Source organism: Notothenia rossii (assembly GCF_949606895.1).
Source record: "Notothenia rossii genome assembly, chromosome: 6".
Taxonomy (NCBI): Eukaryota; Metazoa; Chordata; class Actinopteri; order Perciformes; family Nototheniidae; genus Notothenia; species Notothenia rossii.
In genome coordinates this window covers 10,360,013-10,379,912 of record NC_136909.1, presented here as the reverse complement: position 1 = coordinate 10,379,912, position 19,900 = coordinate 10,360,013, and the positions used below count along the sequence as shown (strand labels likewise).

Sequence of the window (19,900 nt, the reverse complement as noted above, 5' to 3'; positions counted from 1 at the left end):
ACTCTGTAGAAGCGTTGGCGCTTCTCACCTCTCGCTGCAGCTGCTTCACAGGCCTTCTCTGTGGCTGTTTTCGCCATCAGGGAGACACATTTCGTATCCCGCGGCACCTCGGAGGAGAAGAAATATACTTTGCCGCCGCTGACTTCAAGTGCACTCACCTCACATCAGAAACAAATCATACAGATTCATTTACATTTCAGACTAAATGCATTTTTCAAGGTTGTCTTGCTCAGGGTATTTTCAGAAAATATGATTTTATTTATCTCCTTTCAAATCTTAAAGTGTTACAGCCAGTCTTTTGTTTTTGTAAAAAAAAGGCGAAATATTCTCACCTAATCATGACCTCATTATAAAATATACTATCAGCCTCTTAAGAGACACAGAGATGGGCAACCTGTGTGAAAGACGCCATCGAGCCACAGTTTTTAACCGTTAAGTTAAATGATCCTACACGACGTCAAGAAAGAAAGACGATTGAAGTAGTTTTTTTTATTATATTTGAGTTTTGCCTTGTTTGACTATTAAAGTAAAGGCCTAACAAATCATCTGAAGCCAAACAACTGCGAGGTAAACAAATGAACGTGTTAAAACTTTCCCTTTCAGGCGTCTAAGTGGCTTGGTGGAAACAAAGAAAGGAAGCCTCGACAATTTAGTTCTGCAAGGTTTAAACTTAAAATGACAGCATTATCAAATCATTACTCATCTGTTTCGTGCATGCTTCCTGATCCTCACTACATGTTTAGCTTATGAGCCTGACACCAAGCCTGGGTGTGTCTGGGTTTGCCATGAGGTCAAGTCAGGGTCTGAGCTCAGCTGGGGGAGATAATGAATAATAACTGGGAGATGAGCAGATGAGTACCTGAATCTCTCCAGGTCCCTTCTGTGAAAGAGGATTGCCTGCTGGAAGGGCTCACATAATCAAGTGAGGGCAATGGAGTCAAGTGACCTGCCTGTATGATAGGGCATGGCCCCAGTGGCCCCTCTGGCCTGTGCTTCAGGGGGAGATAATGTGCCGCCTCTGCAGGGCCCCAAACTCCCCTGCATGTCCAGATCAAGGTCCCTCACCCCTCAGAGGGAGCACCTTTAAGGTAAGCTGAGGGGTGAGGTAACAAACCGAATATAAGGATATGGACCATCAGCCATGTCAGGATTTAATAATAAAACTATTTTTTTCCCAGGGAGAACAGGCTTTGAAGTACTTTTAGGCAACATTTCCCCTAACAGAGAACGTCAAACTGAAGATCATTTTATTATAACGATCAGACGGAGAGTCAAAACCAGGCGTTGCTTGTAAGGCTTTGCACACATAATCCTGTCTAAAGCTGTGCAATCATTGGGCGCAATCCAAAGTGAGGAAAATTCTAAATATCTGGGTGCTACCCTGCGAATGCCTAGACTTACAAGTGACCTTAAAATAGGCTGGTGTGTGTTTGTGGCGCGGAGACGTGTTCCTGCCTCTCCCATCTGCCGGCTCATGGAAAGGACAGATAGCGCGGGACCTGAGGGCGATGTTAAAGTCTTCCTGCCTCTCCTTTTTGTTTCCACCTTGCTGCTCCGTCTGTAGTATGGCAGGGAGATCAGGACTGCTGTGAGGTGACACAGAGCCGCTACATTTAGTGGTGTGGGCGGTGTCCCTGTTAAACCTCTTAGAGTGTCTCGGAAATACTCGAAACCAAGTGATCCTGTTCATCGCAGCAGCAGAGCCATATCAGTCGAAGAGATGAACTCAGCTTCATCACGTAACATTCATAGTTGTAATAGTGTTATACTAATACAGTGTGGGGGTTATAAGGATGTCAGAGAGGTTAGGGGTCGGCCTCCGGAGCAGAGACGTGTTGCTCAGAGATGCTTTAGCGAGACAGATGACTGCTTTGCAGAGACCTGTCTCCAGAAACACTGTTTGGCTGCAGTCTCAGCTCACAGCCTGCTGTCAATATAGCAGCCTACATTGTTAGCAACTGCTGTCACCCAATGTGGACTGCATATTCAATCTGATTGCACGTTTCTTTTTTTTTTAAAAAGCACTGCATGGACTGGAAACAGGATACATCCCTGAGCTGCTCATCAACTATTCAACCCCCAACCCTTAAGATCTGGTGACCAATCGCTGCCTTCTGTTACCTCACCCAATTAAAAACTAAAGGTAATCTTAATTTGTTGGCCTTTGCCATTAGGAGTTGGCTCTTCCTCCTCAATTTATATCTTTATAATCCGCCTAAAGACCCATGTCTTCTCGTTAGTGTCTTAACTAATAGCATGATGTCTTGCATAGCCACAGTATTTTTATTTCATTGTATTAGTTTGTGTTTTATTCTTTTTGTGTGTTTGCAATTCAGCTTTTTGTTTGTGTTTTTATCTCAAAATAAGCAATCATTAATTGACCTATGTTCTCTGACTTCTGCCTCCTTTTAAAAAAATACTATTGTGTTTTCATTTGATCTCTTTGTAAAATACTTTGTTTATTGCTGTATAATTAAACCAGACTTAATTAAAGGGATATGTTGCATTGTATCTGTTGACATTACAGATAAAAGGTGTGGAAAAGGTTAAATGTATGTTGGACACGAGCCCATATGTAGGTACTGTCTTCCTTAATCTCAGGAAGGCATTTGACACTGTTGACCACCAAGCTGACTCATTTCAATTTCAAATCCCCCTACCTTGTCAACCCTCTTGGGGTTCCACAAGGATCCATTCATGGACCGTTACTTTTTTCACTGTACATTAATGACTTGCCTAATGTACCGTGGGGAAAAAAAGTATTTAGTCAGCCGCCAATTGTGCAAGTTCTCCCACTTAAAAAGATGAGAGAGGCCTGTAATTTTCATCCTAGGTATACTTCAACTATGAGAGACAAAATGAGAAAAAAAAATCCAGAAAATCACATTGTCTGATTTTTAAAGAATTTATTTGCAAATTATGGTGGAAAATAAGTATTTGGTCAATAAAAAAAGTTCATCTCAATACTTTGTTATATACCCTTTGTTGGCAATGACAGAGGTCAAACGTTTTCTGTCAGTCTTCACAAGGTTTTCACACACTGTTGCTGGTATTTTGGCCCATTCCTCCATGCAGATCTCCTCTAGAGCAGTGATGTTTTGGGGCTGTCACTAGGCAACACAGACTTTCAACTCCCTCCAAAGATTTTCTATGGGGTTGAGATCTGGAGACTGGCTAGGCCACTCCAGGACCTTGAAATGCTTCTCATGAAGCCACTCCTTCGTTGCCCGGGCGGTGTGTTTGGGATCATTGTCATGCTGAAAGACCCAGCCACGTTTCATCTTCAATGCCCTTGCTGATGGAAGGAGGTTGTCACTCAAAATCTCACGATACATGGCCCAATTCATTCTTTCCTTTACACGGATCAGTCGTCCTGGTCCCTTTGCAGAAAAACAGCCCCAAAGCATGATGTTTCCACCCCCATGTTTCACAGTAGGTATGTTGTTCTTTGGATGCAACTCAGCATTCTTTCTCCTCCAAACACGTCTAGTTGAGTTTTTACCAAAAAGTTCTATTTTGGTTTCATCTGACCATATGACCTTCTCCCAATCCTCTTCTGGATCATCTAAATGCTCTCTAGCAAACTTCAGACGGGCCTGGACATGTACTGGCTTAAGCATGGGGACACGTCTGGCACTGCAGGATTTGAGTCCCTGGCGGCGTAGTGTGTTTCTGATGGTAGCCTTTGTTACTTTGGTCCCAGCTCTCTGCAGGTCATTGACTAGGTCCCCCCCGTGTGGTTCTGGGATTTTTGCTCACCGTTCTTGTGATCCCACGGGGTGAGATCTTGCGTGGAGCCCCAGATCAAGGGAGATTATCAGTGGTCTTGTATGTCTTCCATTTTCTAATAATTGCTCCCACAGTTGATTTTTTCACACCAAGCTGCTTACCTATTGCAGATTCAGTCTTCCCAGCCTGGTGCAGGTCTACCATTTTGTTTCTGGTGTCCTTTGACAGCTCTTTGGTCTTGGCCATAGTGGAGTTTGGAGTGTGACTGTTTGAGGTTGTGGACAGGTGTCTTTTATACTGATAACGAGTTCAAACAGGTGCCATTAATACAGTTAACAAGTGGAGGACAGAGGAGGCTCTTAAAGAAGAAGTTACAGGTGTGAGAGCCAGAAATCTTGTTTGTTTGTAGGTGACCAAATACTTATTTTCCACCATCATTTGCAAATATTTTTTTTTTAAATCAGACAATGTGATCTTCTGGATTTTTTTTCTTCTCATTTTGTCTATCATAGTTGAGGTATACCTAGGATGAAAATTACAGGCCTCTCTCATCTTTTTAAGTGGGAGAACTTGCACAATTGGTGGCTGACTAAATACTTTTTTGCCCCAATGTATGTCCTGAGTTGAATGTGCAATGTGTATGCCGATGATGCGGTCATCTATTTACACGGGAAAAACACTGAAATTATCTCATCCTGTCTCTCAAATGCTTTGGAGAAGGTTCAACACTGGCTGAACAACATTTGCTTACAGTTAAATGTAAAAAAAACAGTAAACAACCAGTCAAAATCGAAGGATCCAACGTGTTTTTAAACGGAGCAGAATTAGAACTAGTCCCCCACTTCAAGTATCTTGGACTCGAACTTGACTTTTAAGAAACACATTAAGAAAGTATCAAATACTATTCAATTCAACTTGCAACATTTTAAACACATTTTTTCACAACAAGACATTTCTTAACTGTCAATGCTGCAAAGTCATACGTCCAATTTCTTGAGTTTTGACAATTTTAAGTCTTTTAAAAGTACGTTGCTTTATTTACAAATGTTTACTTGGACTGGCCCCCCCTCCCTTAGGGGAATTCATCCACAAAAAACACACTGGACACTGCACTAGGTCAGAAACCAGAGGAGACTGTGAAGTCCACCGTAGACGGACCACTTTTGGAAAAAATGTCCTTTCCATAAAAGACAGCTCTTTCTGGAATATCCTCCCAACTGAGATACGGGATTGTCCCACTCAACAGTTTTAAAGGTCAACTCAAAGAATGGTTGAGAAACAAACAGACGTGCAATCACCGCTAAATGCACTTTAACACAGGGGTATCTCCTCTTGCACTTTAGGTAGCTCTTGTATCCTCTCCTGCACTTTATATGTCGTTGCTGCTATATTGTATTACCATGTCGTAAATACTTGTGTATGCTGCTATTGATCTTTTGCACTTTTTGAATATCATGTATTTGTTTTTGCTATGTTTGTAAAATGTAATTTTCTTAAATGTTTTATGTGAGGGATGGAAATGATCTCAAAGCTAACACATTTTATGGTTGTAAGTGTTCATTGATGAGCATTGATCCTGCCAAATAAACGATACAAAAAGTTACTTTCATTACAGATGAATTTTTCCAACAGTCCAAGGTTACATCATATTTTATCTATCTGACATTTAAAAACTGAAAGTTGTGTTACCCTTCACGTATGTCAGGAAAAGCAACAAATGGAAGATAAACAAAACAATAAAAATTATGTAAAGATGTAGTCGGTTATTCTCTTGCCGAGTGATTGACTGATTGTCTCAGCTCTGCTTTGAGTTTTCATTTCAGCAGTAATTACCAATACTTTGAATATGGATGAGTTTAGTTAGAGGGAAACATCGAAAAACTTTTACCTCAAACCTGACAAGCATCTGTTCAAAAAAACGAATAAATAACCTAAAAGCAGCCAAAATTCAAAACGTCAAAGTGTTCCTTTAAGGCAGCCGACTCCTGGCTGAAACTCAGGCCTGCTGTAGCAACCAAATCCTGGCTCTCTTGACTCCACGCAGCTCTGATTAATGGTAGAGGCTGTGGGTGGGTGGTAGACATGGATCTGCCCATTACCACACTGCAACATTGCAAATGGCTTCAATTACTGTGGAGTGTGCTGAGCTGGCAGTAGGGGCTCTAGGAGGCAAGATGAGCAACGTGCAGCATCCAGCAGCTAACCCCACTGTGATCCATTCATTCACACAGCGTCATCATCACCGCGTACATCCTCTGTAATTCACTTCAGCACAATAAAAAAAGGTAGAAAAAGAGAATAACTGCTCCCTTTTTTGTATTTTTAGCCGATAATTCTGATGCTGTTCTTCTTTTGTTTCTAATCAATCCACAATAGAGGAGCCGTGTCATGAGAGAGGGGGCTGGATGTGTGAATGTAGGCTGAAACAACACTACATGGCCTCTCCCAAGGCCTCAGTTTCCCTACCAGGGAAACCGCTAACACTGTTTCCCTTGACAAACTGACTCGGCAGCACTTAACAGTAGCAGGACAAACTGAGGGGCTTGCCAAGTGGCTGACAAGTATCACAAGGGCCTGTGTGCCCACGCCTGCCCCCCACCCTGGCACCGGGGCAGCAGCGAGTCAGGGACAGCCTTCCTGAGCCAGAGCGAAGGGGATTCCCTATACGATCACGCCCCTGTGTCCGGTGCCAAGAGAGCAGCCCCCCTGTAGCTCCTCTTGTAACGAACCAGCTGTCTCCATCAGTTCACTGACCCACATTCATAACCTTATCACAGGAGGCGACACCAGACTCCCACAACAACCCTGCTCCACCTCTCATTGTTCACCTCCTTTACAACTTAAGTGATGGGCAGAGATGAAAGAAAAAACGACGACGAATTTGCGATCAAATTGAGTCAATGACTGCACTACTGGAAGTGGAAACAGATCATTAGGAGTCTCCCACCCACGACTAAATGCTCTCCCTTCGCAAATCACATCAATTAATGTCATGGGCTATGAAAAATGCTCTCTGTGTCATACCACATGGAGGGAGGACAGACGCTAATAAGTGAACATACTTAACGGAGGAGGTGGGGAGACATGGGATTCCCTCCGTTCCTCTTGTCAGTGCGGGAATATCGCGCTCATGATCAAGTGGAGGCCATAAATAATACAGCAGGTACATGGGATTCAACCAAACCAATAATAACTGTAACATTAATAATTGTACTATCTACTACATGGAGGTTTTCATTCTTAATATGTCACAAGGAGTCTATTACGCTCTTCACAAGGGCTGTTATCCTCTTCACAATTGACCCATCAATCGAGACATTTGATTATCCAAGAGTGCATTTCTTAATTTCATTTCCCGTTGAATAGAACAACAGTGTGCAGGAGAGGGGAAGTGAAACAGCGGGAGTTAAACTCATGCAGTGAATTAAGGATGGGTGGATCCACTCAGTTCAATCACTTCATAATGTGGGGGCAATGTGTATTGGAGCCGGTAGCTGAAAATGCTCCGGTTTGTTTTGTTCAAAAAAATATATTCAAATATTCTAAATAGCTGACTATTATTCATACCTCAGCTTAACTAGTTCTGACATATGTGAATACCCTGACAATACCTTCCCAAATGTGAGTTCTGATACCCAAAGAAATACTCCGAAATACATTTTTCCAGAGGTTTCAACATCAAACAGACATCAGCCTAATATGCCCCGATTGTTTGCTGACATAGCTGTCAAAACTTCAAACGGCGGAGACTGGCAGCATCGCTCATTCACGGACGCGGCGCTTGAAGTCTCACACCGCCCTGATCTCCCCTCAAATCACCGGCTGTGACCCGGAGTACAACAGACAGACGGGCACGCCTCCTGTGAGGTAACGTACTGTACATCCAAGAGCGGTCGCCCACCTCCCAAAGACTTTTCACCAGGGGAGGAAAAGTCGTCAAAAACCCCGAAGTATAAACAAAACAACAACTCTGCTTTCTTTCTGAGAGACAAACTTAGAGAATGATCTGGTGAAAAGTAACAGCAATGAAAGTTTATTTAGACTGCTTCTGGTTGATAAGGATTTCAGGCGAAGTAGACGAAGGTCAGGCAGACTCGTGCAGGTGTGCGTGGGAGCCAGCCAACAACACTCGCCTTGACCCCGCAGGCATTGAAACTGCAGCAGACTTACGCGCTAACCTCATTAACATATCCCTTGTTAAGTTGAAGCACAAATTATCTTTCTAAGGCAACTCCGAATGCTTCGATTAAATGCTCATAATTGTTTGTGAATTATGCTTAATGACGTGTCCTGAGAAAACACAAGCGCAGACCAAAAGCTTAAAGGTGGTTGGATGGTGGAGCTTCTTGGGACATTATATAATAAATCAAATCACTAATAATAGAAGCTTCCGTCTAGGACACATTTGTTGATGCCTTACATGGAAACATTTCAACCTAAAGGATGGGTTTAGCCCACTCAAACAAATGAGGCAATACCAATTCAATATTGTAAAATGACACAACTTCCTCCTCAGGAAAAAGAATAATCTACTTGCTCGTGATAACAAATAAATGTGCAGTAGCCGATATAGGGGTCCTGAAACAGAAAACCCATAACCACAAAAACTTGTAATGTGGTTAATTAGAGCTTAAATGTTTTGAGTTTGAATGCCTTGGTGCAATCTTTCTATTGCTGATTCAACAACTACAGTAAATGTGGCAGTTGTGTTGATCAGTATATGATCGATGATTCTGCAGTGCTGTGAAGATGCTGAGGAGCGGATTCGTTACCGACTTCTCCCCCTCACTGAGTGACACCGGTGCGTCTGGAAGCTGCTCAAACAACAGGAACTGGTAGCGGTGATAGCCAGATTTCTGAGGCGGGGTCGGAGGATGATAGTCTGCGTGGAAAAATAAAGACTTAAAATCAGGAGAGCTGAGATTAGAAAACAATATACTGTTTGCATGTGATTATCCCAATGATGCAACTCAAATCTATCAGTGGGATAGCCGAGTGATGAAATCCCAATTATTTACATTCATTCATCCTCTTAGTGCATTTGGCTTATTTTCTACATACAAATAAAAACAATGGTAGCTGTGGTTCTATCAAACTGTAACCATTAATTCCTAGTGTTCTTCAGTCACTGTGGCTTGTGGGTATTAAGTGGGCTTCAGTTTTTCATTTGGATCAAATAAACACCAACGCTTGAATACAGTAACAACAGCAAACTTCACTGTTTTAGGGTTCGAGTCTGACTCTCTAATCTACTGTTGTTAATCCCTTTTCACTCACTCATAAATGTTTGCCGAGCGGTAGAATTATACATTGGGTCATTAAGGGTGAATAAAGGTAACTTAAACAGGATAACAAATACATAGCATTTCAGTTAAATTGCTTAAAAAGGTAATGAAATGGAAACAAATGACACCAAATTTAAATTGACTTACCAAGCCAAACCAAAAAACAGCTTACACAACATCAATGCGTACGAGTCACATTATTCAAATACAATCAATGAAGATATAAAGAAGGGTCGAAATCTAAACGTAGACTTACCAGTCAGGGTCGTCCCCTGTGTCTGTCCTTCCCTGAGAGCACTGCCCTGTAAATCAGAGAGTTTGTCAGTCAAGGTATTTTTAAGAAATGTATGAAGGATAGGTAATTTCACCAACAATTGAAATAAAAATACAGTGGGTCGTTACATTGCTTTCTACAGCACAATAAAATGCCCCTTTTTAGTTTTGTGCTACCACAGACAAATATTGTGCACCCCAACTACAGAACGTATACTTTTGTTAGAGTCTAACCAGCTGAGATTTGACAAATTAGACATATATTGTGATGAGTGATTTTTTGCAAGCATATATCCCAAAAACATTGAGACTTTGGTGATGATTCGAAAAAGACAATCATGTCTCGCTAGTAATCTAAAAATATAAAAAGACAGTTCTCATGCAAATTAAACAACCGAGTGGATTTCCAAGTAGCAATTTCCCATATTATTAATTGTATATTAACTTCCTGTTGCCTAGAAACAGCCACATGTCACTCGATGTGAAGCGCAGATATTTTCATAAGGATTTTCTTCTGTATATTTGTCAGGTTAAAGTCCCTCATCTCCAGAAAAAGCTCACAGTCAGGCACCTCACGCTGCAAATTGCTCACAGGGATGTTTGTTTAATAGACTGCGAACCGGCTGCATCCTTGAGTAGGAGGAAAGGGACTAAATATGTTGTCTGTGAAACGGCCCAAAACCCACTTGAGGTAAGCGTGGAAGTCCCCATCACAGGCATCAAATAACTGCTCTCAGCACCTATTTCTGTCCTCCTTTCTGCACACACAGGCTCCCCCCACAGGGGGACAGAGGTACTGTGTTGCTAGACAGCATGCAGGGACAAAAGACATGCAGGACAATATTAAGTTGCATTTCTTTTTAGAGATGTAGACCTGAACAACTAAAAACACACAATGGTATTTCGTAGAGTTGAGCTTTTATCACTGGGACCAGCTGAAATATATTTTGCATTAAAAAATGTTAAAAAAAAAAAAAAAAGGAATGACATTTTGTATTTGTTAGAGAAAATGTGATCTAAGTATTTCAATATTCTCTGCGTTTAGTTTTATTGACAGTAAGATGTACAGCTTGTTTGCTTCCTAGTAATATGAGGAGCACAAGGAGTCCAGAAAATGCAGTTTGGAGTCGGTACAAAGTGCCAATTAAAATGTTACAACCCTATTTCCAAAAGTACATAGTGTGTCTGTAAATCTGCACCAGAATGAGTGAGATGCACTTTGAAATGCATCATCATTTTAGCATTTATATTTGACTGTTTTATAAAAAAAAGTAGCAGCAGCAAAGCATGTGTCTTCTGTTGTGCATCATCTCATCTGTAATCCTGCTGTTTAGGAGGTGAAGCATCGAGTCTTAGAGAGCAGAGCACCAGTGTTTACACAGACTGGTAACATTCAGAAGATTAGCTTCGACTGTGAGCATCTTCATCCACTGATCAGTGAGAAAAAAAGCTTTATTTAGAAATAGCGAGAGTCCTGCCGCCTGCAGGATCCAAACCCATTGCCATAGCAACAGGTAGTCAACATTTGAGCGTGCAACATTTTCCCACATCTTAATGCACGGCTCTCGCTCGTTCTGCACGGCACCCTCTGCCCTTTTTATTTCATTATGATACATAGAATAAAAACAACAGCAAATGAATGCAGAATTGAAATACAGCCAAAGAATAAAAGACAAGTCAATCATTTGCAGAGCTCATGGAGAATCACGTCTTTAAATAATAATCAGTTCGATGGTGATGGGGGTTTTATCTGTGCTCTGTAACAAGAGGTGGGAAGTAGTGGATTACAAATACTTTGTTACTGTACTTACGTACATTTTCCTGGTATCACTACTTTACTCCACTACTTATTTTTCTCACAACTTTTTACTTTTACTTCTGACATTTTGAACACAAATACCTGTAGGCCTACTTTCTACTTCTTACATTTTCCAAACAGGCTGGTTCCTTTAGTCTGAATGTGTGTTTGGTGGCGTGATCATTATTATTTAGAGTCATTGTGTGCCTATTGATTTGAACACGATCCGTGTATCCATCATGTCCTGGTCTTCTCTAAAGAAGAGGGACCAATGGAAACGTTGTTATGTTGCCGTGGTTCAGCATGGAAACATTCATTAGCTAACAATGACATTATTGTTCTATTAATATAAAGGGAGGTCAGGTACTCTTTAAAACAGCTGCTAGTTATGGGTACTTTTTACTGAAGTACATTTCAAAGCCCATACTTCTTTACTTTTACTTGGGTAAAGAAGTTTAGTCAGTACTTCTACTTTTACCAGAGTATTTTTAAACACGAGTATCTATACTTCTACTTGAGTAAAGGATGTGTGTACCTCTGGCATCTCTGCCCGTCACAGGAGCTGACGGGGCGTGTCGAGGTCGCTGACTCCTGATGTTCACCGGGGACTCACACTAATCTACAGGACATTTTCACATGGTGGGCGGCACCCCCCTCAGGGACCCTGCTGTGGGGGCGGGACACAAGTTCTGACCACTAAGTGATTGACAGCCGCTTGCTGTGTTAATTGTGTTTTGTGTATTAGGAACGGTTCAGCTAAAAGCATGGTCTTCCATACAAAAAACTGCATCTCTATAAAAAGAAATATAATTGCAAAGTTGAAATATCCAGTTGCATGGATACATTTGTTGACAAAAACAAAACAGCTTATATAATAAATGAGATTTGAGATGACTGCAATGGTGCATTATTTGAACAGTTGGATTTATCAGTTTGATTTATTGCTTCTTGACCCTGTTGAATGGTTTTCTTGGTAACCCCACCCTTGCAAAATGTGGAAATGATGATGAAAAAATTAGGGATATAATGCAATTACAAGGATCACACAATGTACCCGCCAAGGAGCTGCCTAACAAGCACTCACACGGGTTTCTCATCTAAAATACATTTCTCTCGGCATGGATGGTAGATGTCATGTCACGGCTGCTTGCATCCCTGAAAGTGTTTTATATAGAGAATCTATCACAGCTTTGTTAGTGGGAATCACAAGCCACAAAGCGTATTGATAAAGGTAATCTAAGATCGATGATATCCTCAGATAGGTAGATACTCTGAGCTCAGGGTTGGAAAAGTCAAAAGCGCTGAGGCTCCACACCCCGGACAGCAAAGCTCCCCAATGCAAACAGCACAGTATTCACCTTTAGCAGAGATAACTATCTTAATAATAGGTATGTCATGAAACAAAGTATAGAACTGTATATAGTTAAATGACTACTGTATTAAAGGGTTTGGTGAAAATGTGATGCAAGGCAAGTAAGATGATTAAACATTAGTTCTTATTAAGTGTATTCTGAAGTATGTAATGGGATATATATGGGAGGCGTGAGGCGCAGTGGACTAGTGCGTTGGTGTTGGGATCAGGGGAGCAAAGGTTCAAACCCCACTGCAGTCAGCATGTCGTTGTGTCCCTGAGACACTTCACCCCAAATTGCTCCTGTGAGGATTGCCCACAGTATTGAGAATGTAAGTGGCTTTGGATAAAAGCGTCTAACAAGTGACATGTAATGTAATGTAATATAATACCAGTGTCCAAACAATAAGGATCAATATTAAAAAATGGTGTAACTCTCTTGCAGTACAATACATACTGACCAACTGCGAACAGTTTTATTTTTGGATTATCTGTGCTGGCCTCAAGCTGAGGATCAAACTTACATTACATAAGGCAGATGGTAGAGGGAAAAGTAGCTTAGACTAAATGTTACAGTATTGTTTCCTTATAATACAATTGCAAAGCATAGCATATAGACACCAAGTCTAAATCCACTATTCTCTATAAGCAATGTGTTTCATCTGAAGCACTCAAATGAAAAGCAGCAAATATAGAAATATGTATATTTACCACGGCTGCTCTATAGCGTACTCCCGACTGCTGTCTTAGTGTTTCATCTGTTGGAAAATGTGCAAGTTGTCATTTCATCAGCTGAAAGTTGTAAACTAAGAGCCGCTTCATCATCTATGCAGTTACCAAGGAGCCCACTATCAGTGTTTCTAAATATCTCTATAATCGCTAGATCTTTAATTCATATGTTCATCAGTATGAAATTCAACATGTTGTCTAGTTTCAATCAGAAACAGAGATTCATCTATACATTACTGCCTCGTTTTATGGTCCGATTGTATATTTTGGAAAGTTCTGCACTCATTTTGATTATTTATGATAATTTATTTGTATTGATTTGGGTTTTTAACCAAGAGAGTTTTCTTTCAATTCGGTTTCATTTAACTGTGAATTAAGCAAAAGGAGAATAACACAAATGACCTTTATGGAGTTCATGTGAGAGTTATTCAGTCAAACAAATGTTTTGAAACTATGTTTTGCATCCTTGTACGAGGGGAATACCCATTCTTGTGGCTGTGGTAGTGAATCATGCTCCGAGCAGTGTGGGAGAGGCAGAAACAGACGGAGATAGAAACATTGAGGGCATCAAAATGGCTGTGCACTATAACAGGAAAGAACAACGTAGTCGGAAGGATTGAGTCGTGTCGTTTGTGTGCAAAATGAACTCGACTGCGAGACATATTATGGCCCTTGAATAGGAGGAAGGTTGAACTCTGTATAAGTCCTTATTTAAGCTCTTAATTCATACACACATATCTAATGAAAGACACAATCCAGACCGAACCATTGGCTTCGTATTGGTTGTACTGTGTTGACACTGCTGGAAACTTTCCAAACCTCTTTGTGGCAGCAGAGGGTGCAGAGAGTAGGGACGCCACCTTTCAAATAGAGGGTCTGAGTTCAAGACTCTGCAACAGGAAGCTTGTGGTCTGGGAATGAATCAATGAATGGTCCACGAAAAGACAAAGTCTCCACAAGCTGCTGACCGTGATCTCTGATCTGCCTGAGGAGGGCAATCATGGCGAACCACAGTGTGCCTCTGAAATCTAAAAATAAGCGTACAATGAATTGATTACATTTATCACCCATTGCTAAACGGTAGATTTATTCATTTTTCTCTGTGGGTTCAAATGTAGAAGCAATCTACCTCTTTAGACATCAGATGTAACTAATGTGAGTCCAGCTGCGAACACATTATCCTCCCTTTTGTTAATCGTGTCCCAGCTTGCCTTCATGTTTTACTGACTTTGTTTCACACTGTGACTCAGACAAAAGCAGAAAGGAACCTGTGCAACCTACACGTTAAGAGTGATGAATAATTCGAAAAAGATCTGGAAAAAGCAATGCAGCAGAGCTTTTTTCAGTGGGTCACGTAAAAGCCTGACACTCCAACCACTGATATTCAGCCCAAACAACTCGTGCTCTCTGTGCCAAGTGAAGCACAACCAAGGATGATCCGAGACTACTAATGTATCAGCATCGACTTTACATCAGAGTTATCATGAGATTCTTGGAAATAATTATCGACGAGATTAAGCTCCCTCGGGTTTTAAAAGCAGTGGTGGATGAAGTACTCAGATTTCTTACTTAAGTAAAAGTAGCAATACTAAATTGTTAAAGTACTCAGTTACAAATAAAAGTCCTGCATTCAAAATCTTACTTAAGTTTAAGTACAAAAGCATCAAATTACTATTTCATCTGTTTTATTTGTTCTATGTCCTATATATATATATATATATATATATATATTCATGTTGCTCTGTTGGAGGAGCCTGTGACCTAAGTTTTTCATTGCCATATCTACACTGTAGCTAATATGCAAATGACAATATAGCCCTGAATCTTGAATCTTATACTTAAAGTACTGAAAGTAAAAGTACTTGTCATGCTTATGGCCCATTTCAGAATCATACTGTATATATTAAATAACTGGATTATAATCAGTGGTGAAAGAAGTACTCGGATTAATAATATTGTTACATCAATTAGCATTTTACTGTTGCAGACAAACAAACGTTTGATGCTCAGAACTTTTTGTATTATCTTTGTATAATTTTACTTTTTTGTAGCTTAAATGGTTAGTCCACTAATTTACTCTGAAGAGAGGCATTATCATATACATTAAGTTTATCACATGTTCTTTAATGCAAAATATTCATCTGAAAAGTCACTAAAGCTTGATAAATAATACATTAAAGGTGGGGTATGTAATTTATTTCAGAAACACTTTTTGTTATATTCCATGGAATGCTCTTAACACCCCGATAGCAATTAATATCTTAAATGCTTTGACAATAAATTCAAAAAAAAATCATCTGTGGAAGCCGTAGTACTGTAAAAAGCACGACCAATCATCTGAGCCGGCCCGGCTAAAATAACTGGATGGCCTACCTGCCTGTCAGCCTTCCATCTGTGCACAAACTTAGCTCGTGCCCTCATTGGTCATGTGTGCGTTCGTGTGTGTTGGAGGAGAGGCTCTGTAAGGAAGTGGCAGATTTTTTCCGGGTTGTGTATTTTCAAATTCTAGCGCACTCGAGCTGGTTTCTCAAATTACCTACCCCACCGTTAATGAAAAAATGTAGTGGAGTAAATAACCTACATGTCCTTAGTGGAGTTAAAGTATAAAGTAGCATTACATGGAAATACTCAAGTAAAGTCCTTTAAAGTTGTCCTTAAGTACAGTACTTGAGTAAATTCACTGTGTCACTTTCCACCACTGCTTAAAAGTGGCAACGTATCAGGGTGAACTGGCCCAATTGAGCTCAATACTGTACACACACTGTTAACTTCTCCAGGCTTTGAAGATGAGCTGTGAGTTTGTATAATGCGTCAACATAACTTCCGCTGGGAATCCTCTGACAGGAGGTAGGAGTCCACGAGGAGGTGGTGAGTAGGTACCGGGGTGCGGTTTCACCAGGAATACCCGCTCGCCCAACAACCCTTCTCCTTCTCTGTGTGGGTGAGTGCTTCCCTTTGTCAGTTACTCATGCACCTCCTTGTATATACACACCACTTCCCTCCTCCTCCTCTTCTTGCACACCCTGTAAACCCACACCTACGACAATCAGCAGCCCACGTCCTTCTAATGCAGTTCTGAGAGCATCATTCTCCCTTTTACTTGCAGTCAGGCTAACAGACGGGGAGAGAGAGCATGACAGATGGTGTTCACAGCTCTATTTCTGAGGCTGGACTTGTACCGCCACAGCCACCCCTCCCCTCCCCCCCTTCGTCTATTCCACTCAAGCCAAGTGCTTATGACTGCCTCCTCATCTTCGCCTCGGTAATCAGCCCATTCATTTGCAGGGTTATTGTGAATTAAAAGTCTGTGTCTCGCAAGGAACATCGCAGTTTACAGGTTAAACAGTTTCTTTTTTATACCACAGAGAATCACATCACGGCTCAACTAGCAGACTTGGTTATTTTGAGAAAGAGAAAGACAATGAATTCATGTTTTTAAAAATGTCATTTCTTCTAGGATTGCAGTGTAGTCTGCCACTTGTGAATTTTCAAATCACTATGTAAAAATACTCTCTTGTCTTATTAGTGAAAAGAGACCTGTGAGATGAACTGCGTTTATATTTTCTGACATAGTATGCAAGATGTTACTGTGAAAAGAGTTCGTTACTCATATAACACATGAGAGGAATTAGATACTCATGATTTCATTTTTTTGTAGTCTCATATCAATAACCGCCACCCACTGTCTTACCAGGATATCCTGTTCCTGTTCATATCCAGGCTTTTCCCAGTGTAGAGTGATAGAGAAGTTGTATGCCGTCACAGGTGTACAATTTCAACCGGTGCCCACATTTTGAGGTTCATCTTAAGTGCACACCCAAAAGCTATTCCTTTAAATGCATTGATGTTGTACGGTACACTTTCCCTCGGTGTTGCCTATGTGTGCAAGAAACAACTGGTACAGTGTTAACTAGGGATGTAACGATACCAAAAACTCACGGTACGATAATATCGCGATAAAAAGTCCACGGTACGATATTTATCGCGATATTGAAAAATAAAGGAAAAACATTTGAATTTTTTTCTTTTTCTTTATGAAATTATAAATCTGATTTGTACAGCATTTTAGTGGGATAATAGTCTTTTAAAATGTGAACAATATAATAATCAGACCCTGCAATAGAATAAATCAAGTTTCACTTTTCACTTAGTAACTCAACTCTAACTCACTAACTCACTCAGCATCATCAAGGTTATCTTTTAGGAATATGAGCATGTCCACATTTCCAGGTAGAAGCTGGGATGTTTGGGCGTTTACAATATCCCCTGCTGTGGAAACAACTCTCTTGCTTGGTACTGATGTTGCTGGGACAGAGAGATATGCTTTGGCCATGGGGGACAGCAGTGGGTCAAACTGTGCCTTGTCTCTCCACCACTTCAAAAACAATACAGTTTTTGCCAAGAAGGTGAGGCTTATTGACAGGGCGAGATATAAATATACTGTTGGTACTTGTCTATGTCTCTAGGTATGTACATGTAGCCCTGTAAATACCATGTCCTTTTGTGTTATCTGTTGTTTTATGTTCATGTTGTAACCTACTTGTTGCCATGTTGGACAGGTCTCCCTTGAAAAAGAGATCGATGATCTCAATGGGACCACCTGGCTGAATAAAGGTTTAAAAAAAAAAAAAAAATCGCGGTATATTTTGTCAGTCTCACGGCGGTATTGAGGCATCTCTTTACCGCGATATCGCGATATTCGATATATCGTTACATCCCTGGTGTTAACTGATGTTAAATGCAGTTTTGTTATAAGTGGAGTTGTTCTCCAGTGTCAGAAACTCACTGCCTACTACACTATAGAGTGGTGCAGTTCTAAATCCAGGGCTGAAGACTTCTCTTTTTGCCGCTGCTTTTAATTGATATATTCATATCTTAAACTGCACTGTAACTTTTATTGTCTTTGCTTTTTAATGCCATTTTCTTAATGTCTTTTTGTAAAGCACTTTGAATTGCCTTGTGTTGAGTCCCCCCAAAGGTGGTTAAAGTCATTACTGGGGTTAAAGTCCCCTCGTAGGTGGTTAAAGTCCCCTACATGTGCCGTTTTGGTTTCAAGAACCTGGTTCGCGGAGGACACCAAAAAAGTCCTAGAAAAGACAACATAAACTTAACTAATGTGCATTTAAAGAAAAGAGGAATAGTTTTGGGCGAAAACTAAAAAGGCACCTTGGGGTACAGGAATCAGTGTTTGTTTCAAGACCCTGGTTCACGGAGGATACCAAAAAAGTCCTATAAGACAAGGCAAACTTAACTATGTGCATTTAAAAATAAAAAAGAGGAATAGTTTCAGCAAAAACTAAAAAGGTACCATGGGGTCAGATTATAATTTTCCAAAGGGGGGTTCGTTCAGATGTGTGTATCTCACACTGCACTGTAACTGTGATTCATGTATCTTTGCTTTTAAATGAGTGTTTTTAGATATCATTTCATAATATGTTTCTTAAATGCTATTAATCCCTTTCATTTTTGTAAAGCACTTTGAATTGCCTTGGGTTGAAATGTGCTATATAAATAAACTGGCCTTGCAGTGATGGCATATTCTAGTAGGCCGACCATGAAGTAAGCGCCGCAAGGGGTACCAATGGGATTTTCTATTGGAATTTATAACATTGCAGAAAATAAGGTCTCTTCAAGATCAATATGTGATACTCGTTCAACATGATAATCTCTGCATTTTAACACATCTTTAATGAGGATGAAAAGCAATCGTGGCTTCAGTTCACCAGCGCTAAGCCAAAGGCGGCTAATGTTCGCTTTAGTAATCGCTTTCTTATGATACCGGACCTTCAGACATTCACCAGCGGGGTAGTTACCAACACATTTTGTGTCACAGAACAACATGTTATGTCTCATAAGTTTGTTTTGACCACAGATGTTATTTCAGGCATCTTTCCAAAAACACATTCAGAAAACCATTCAAAGCCAGGGAACTTGAAGTAATATAAATGCTAACCCATTTACTGGTTTTAAGACTCATTCCTGCACCACTATACAGTCCTAAAAGACGACAGGAACTCTAATCTGGTGTAGTTGGTACTGTGAGCTTTGCATTGCATAAGCTAGGTCTTCATTGTAGCAGAGCCATGCTGTACGATGCGGTGGAAATGCCCCATTTTATCTTCTTCTCCAACACTTCCAACTGGCCTTCAACCAGCTATCCTTGCTATGTGGTCTTCAAAGATCTCAAAACAGCTAGTCAGGTTCTCCATGAACTTCTGAACCGAAGTAAAATCTGCATGGCCTTAGAGAGAGTGTGCATCAGCTGCAGAAATACATGCATCTCCAGGCTGATGGACGTCAGCAAGGCATTACAAAGTTGAACAGTGATGGTATGGTGTTCTCAGGCCATTATGGGGAGCCACCTTCCTACCAGGACCTGGGAGAGCATGAGACCACTTTCACAGGGAGCTCGATGGTGTAAAATACCACCAGCTTTTCTGTGTGACTTTCACACTTAGAAGGCTATAGGGGGTCCCTGTGAACTCTGCATAGTCACAGATACTTCTTCTTGCTGATTTATATTACCATAGATAGACAATGGCCCACAGGTCATCCCTGAAATGCACTGAGTAAAGGGGAATCAAACCCATGGCTCTGGAACTGAAAAAACAAGTGTGAAGAGGTTGAACCAGGTGCTGAAGAATGGCAGCTAACAGATGGCTCAACCTTTTGAATTGCAATGCAAACCCAAGCTATCATCTCTGCAGAAGACGATCTGTGGCCTTTGCAGGTCAT

At 40.8% G+C, this 19,900-nt stretch overlaps 1 protein-coding gene across 3 annotated transcripts in view; it reads right to left on the bottom strand.

Annotated features, from left to right (window-relative positions):
* Positions 1 to 19,900, bottom strand: part of pebp4 (phosphatidylethanolamine binding protein 4) — a 63,921-nt gene that overhangs the window by 2,521 nt on the left and 41,500 nt on the right. For 2 of the 3 annotated variants that reach the window (XM_079686159.1, XM_079686160.1), the window contains 3 exons: positions 13,148 to 13,194; positions 9,271 to 9,316; positions 8,502 to 8,611 (listed from right to left, as the gene is read on the bottom strand). In XM_079686159.1, coding sequence (XP_079542285.1) covers positions 8,502 to 8,611; positions 9,271 to 9,316; positions 13,148 to 13,194 — 203 coding nt within the window. Of the gene's footprint in view, positions 1 to 8,501; positions 8,612 to 9,270; positions 9,317 to 13,147; positions 13,195 to 19,900 lie in introns of those variants that run through there. The other variant, XR_013809084.1, reaches the window with a different exon arrangement.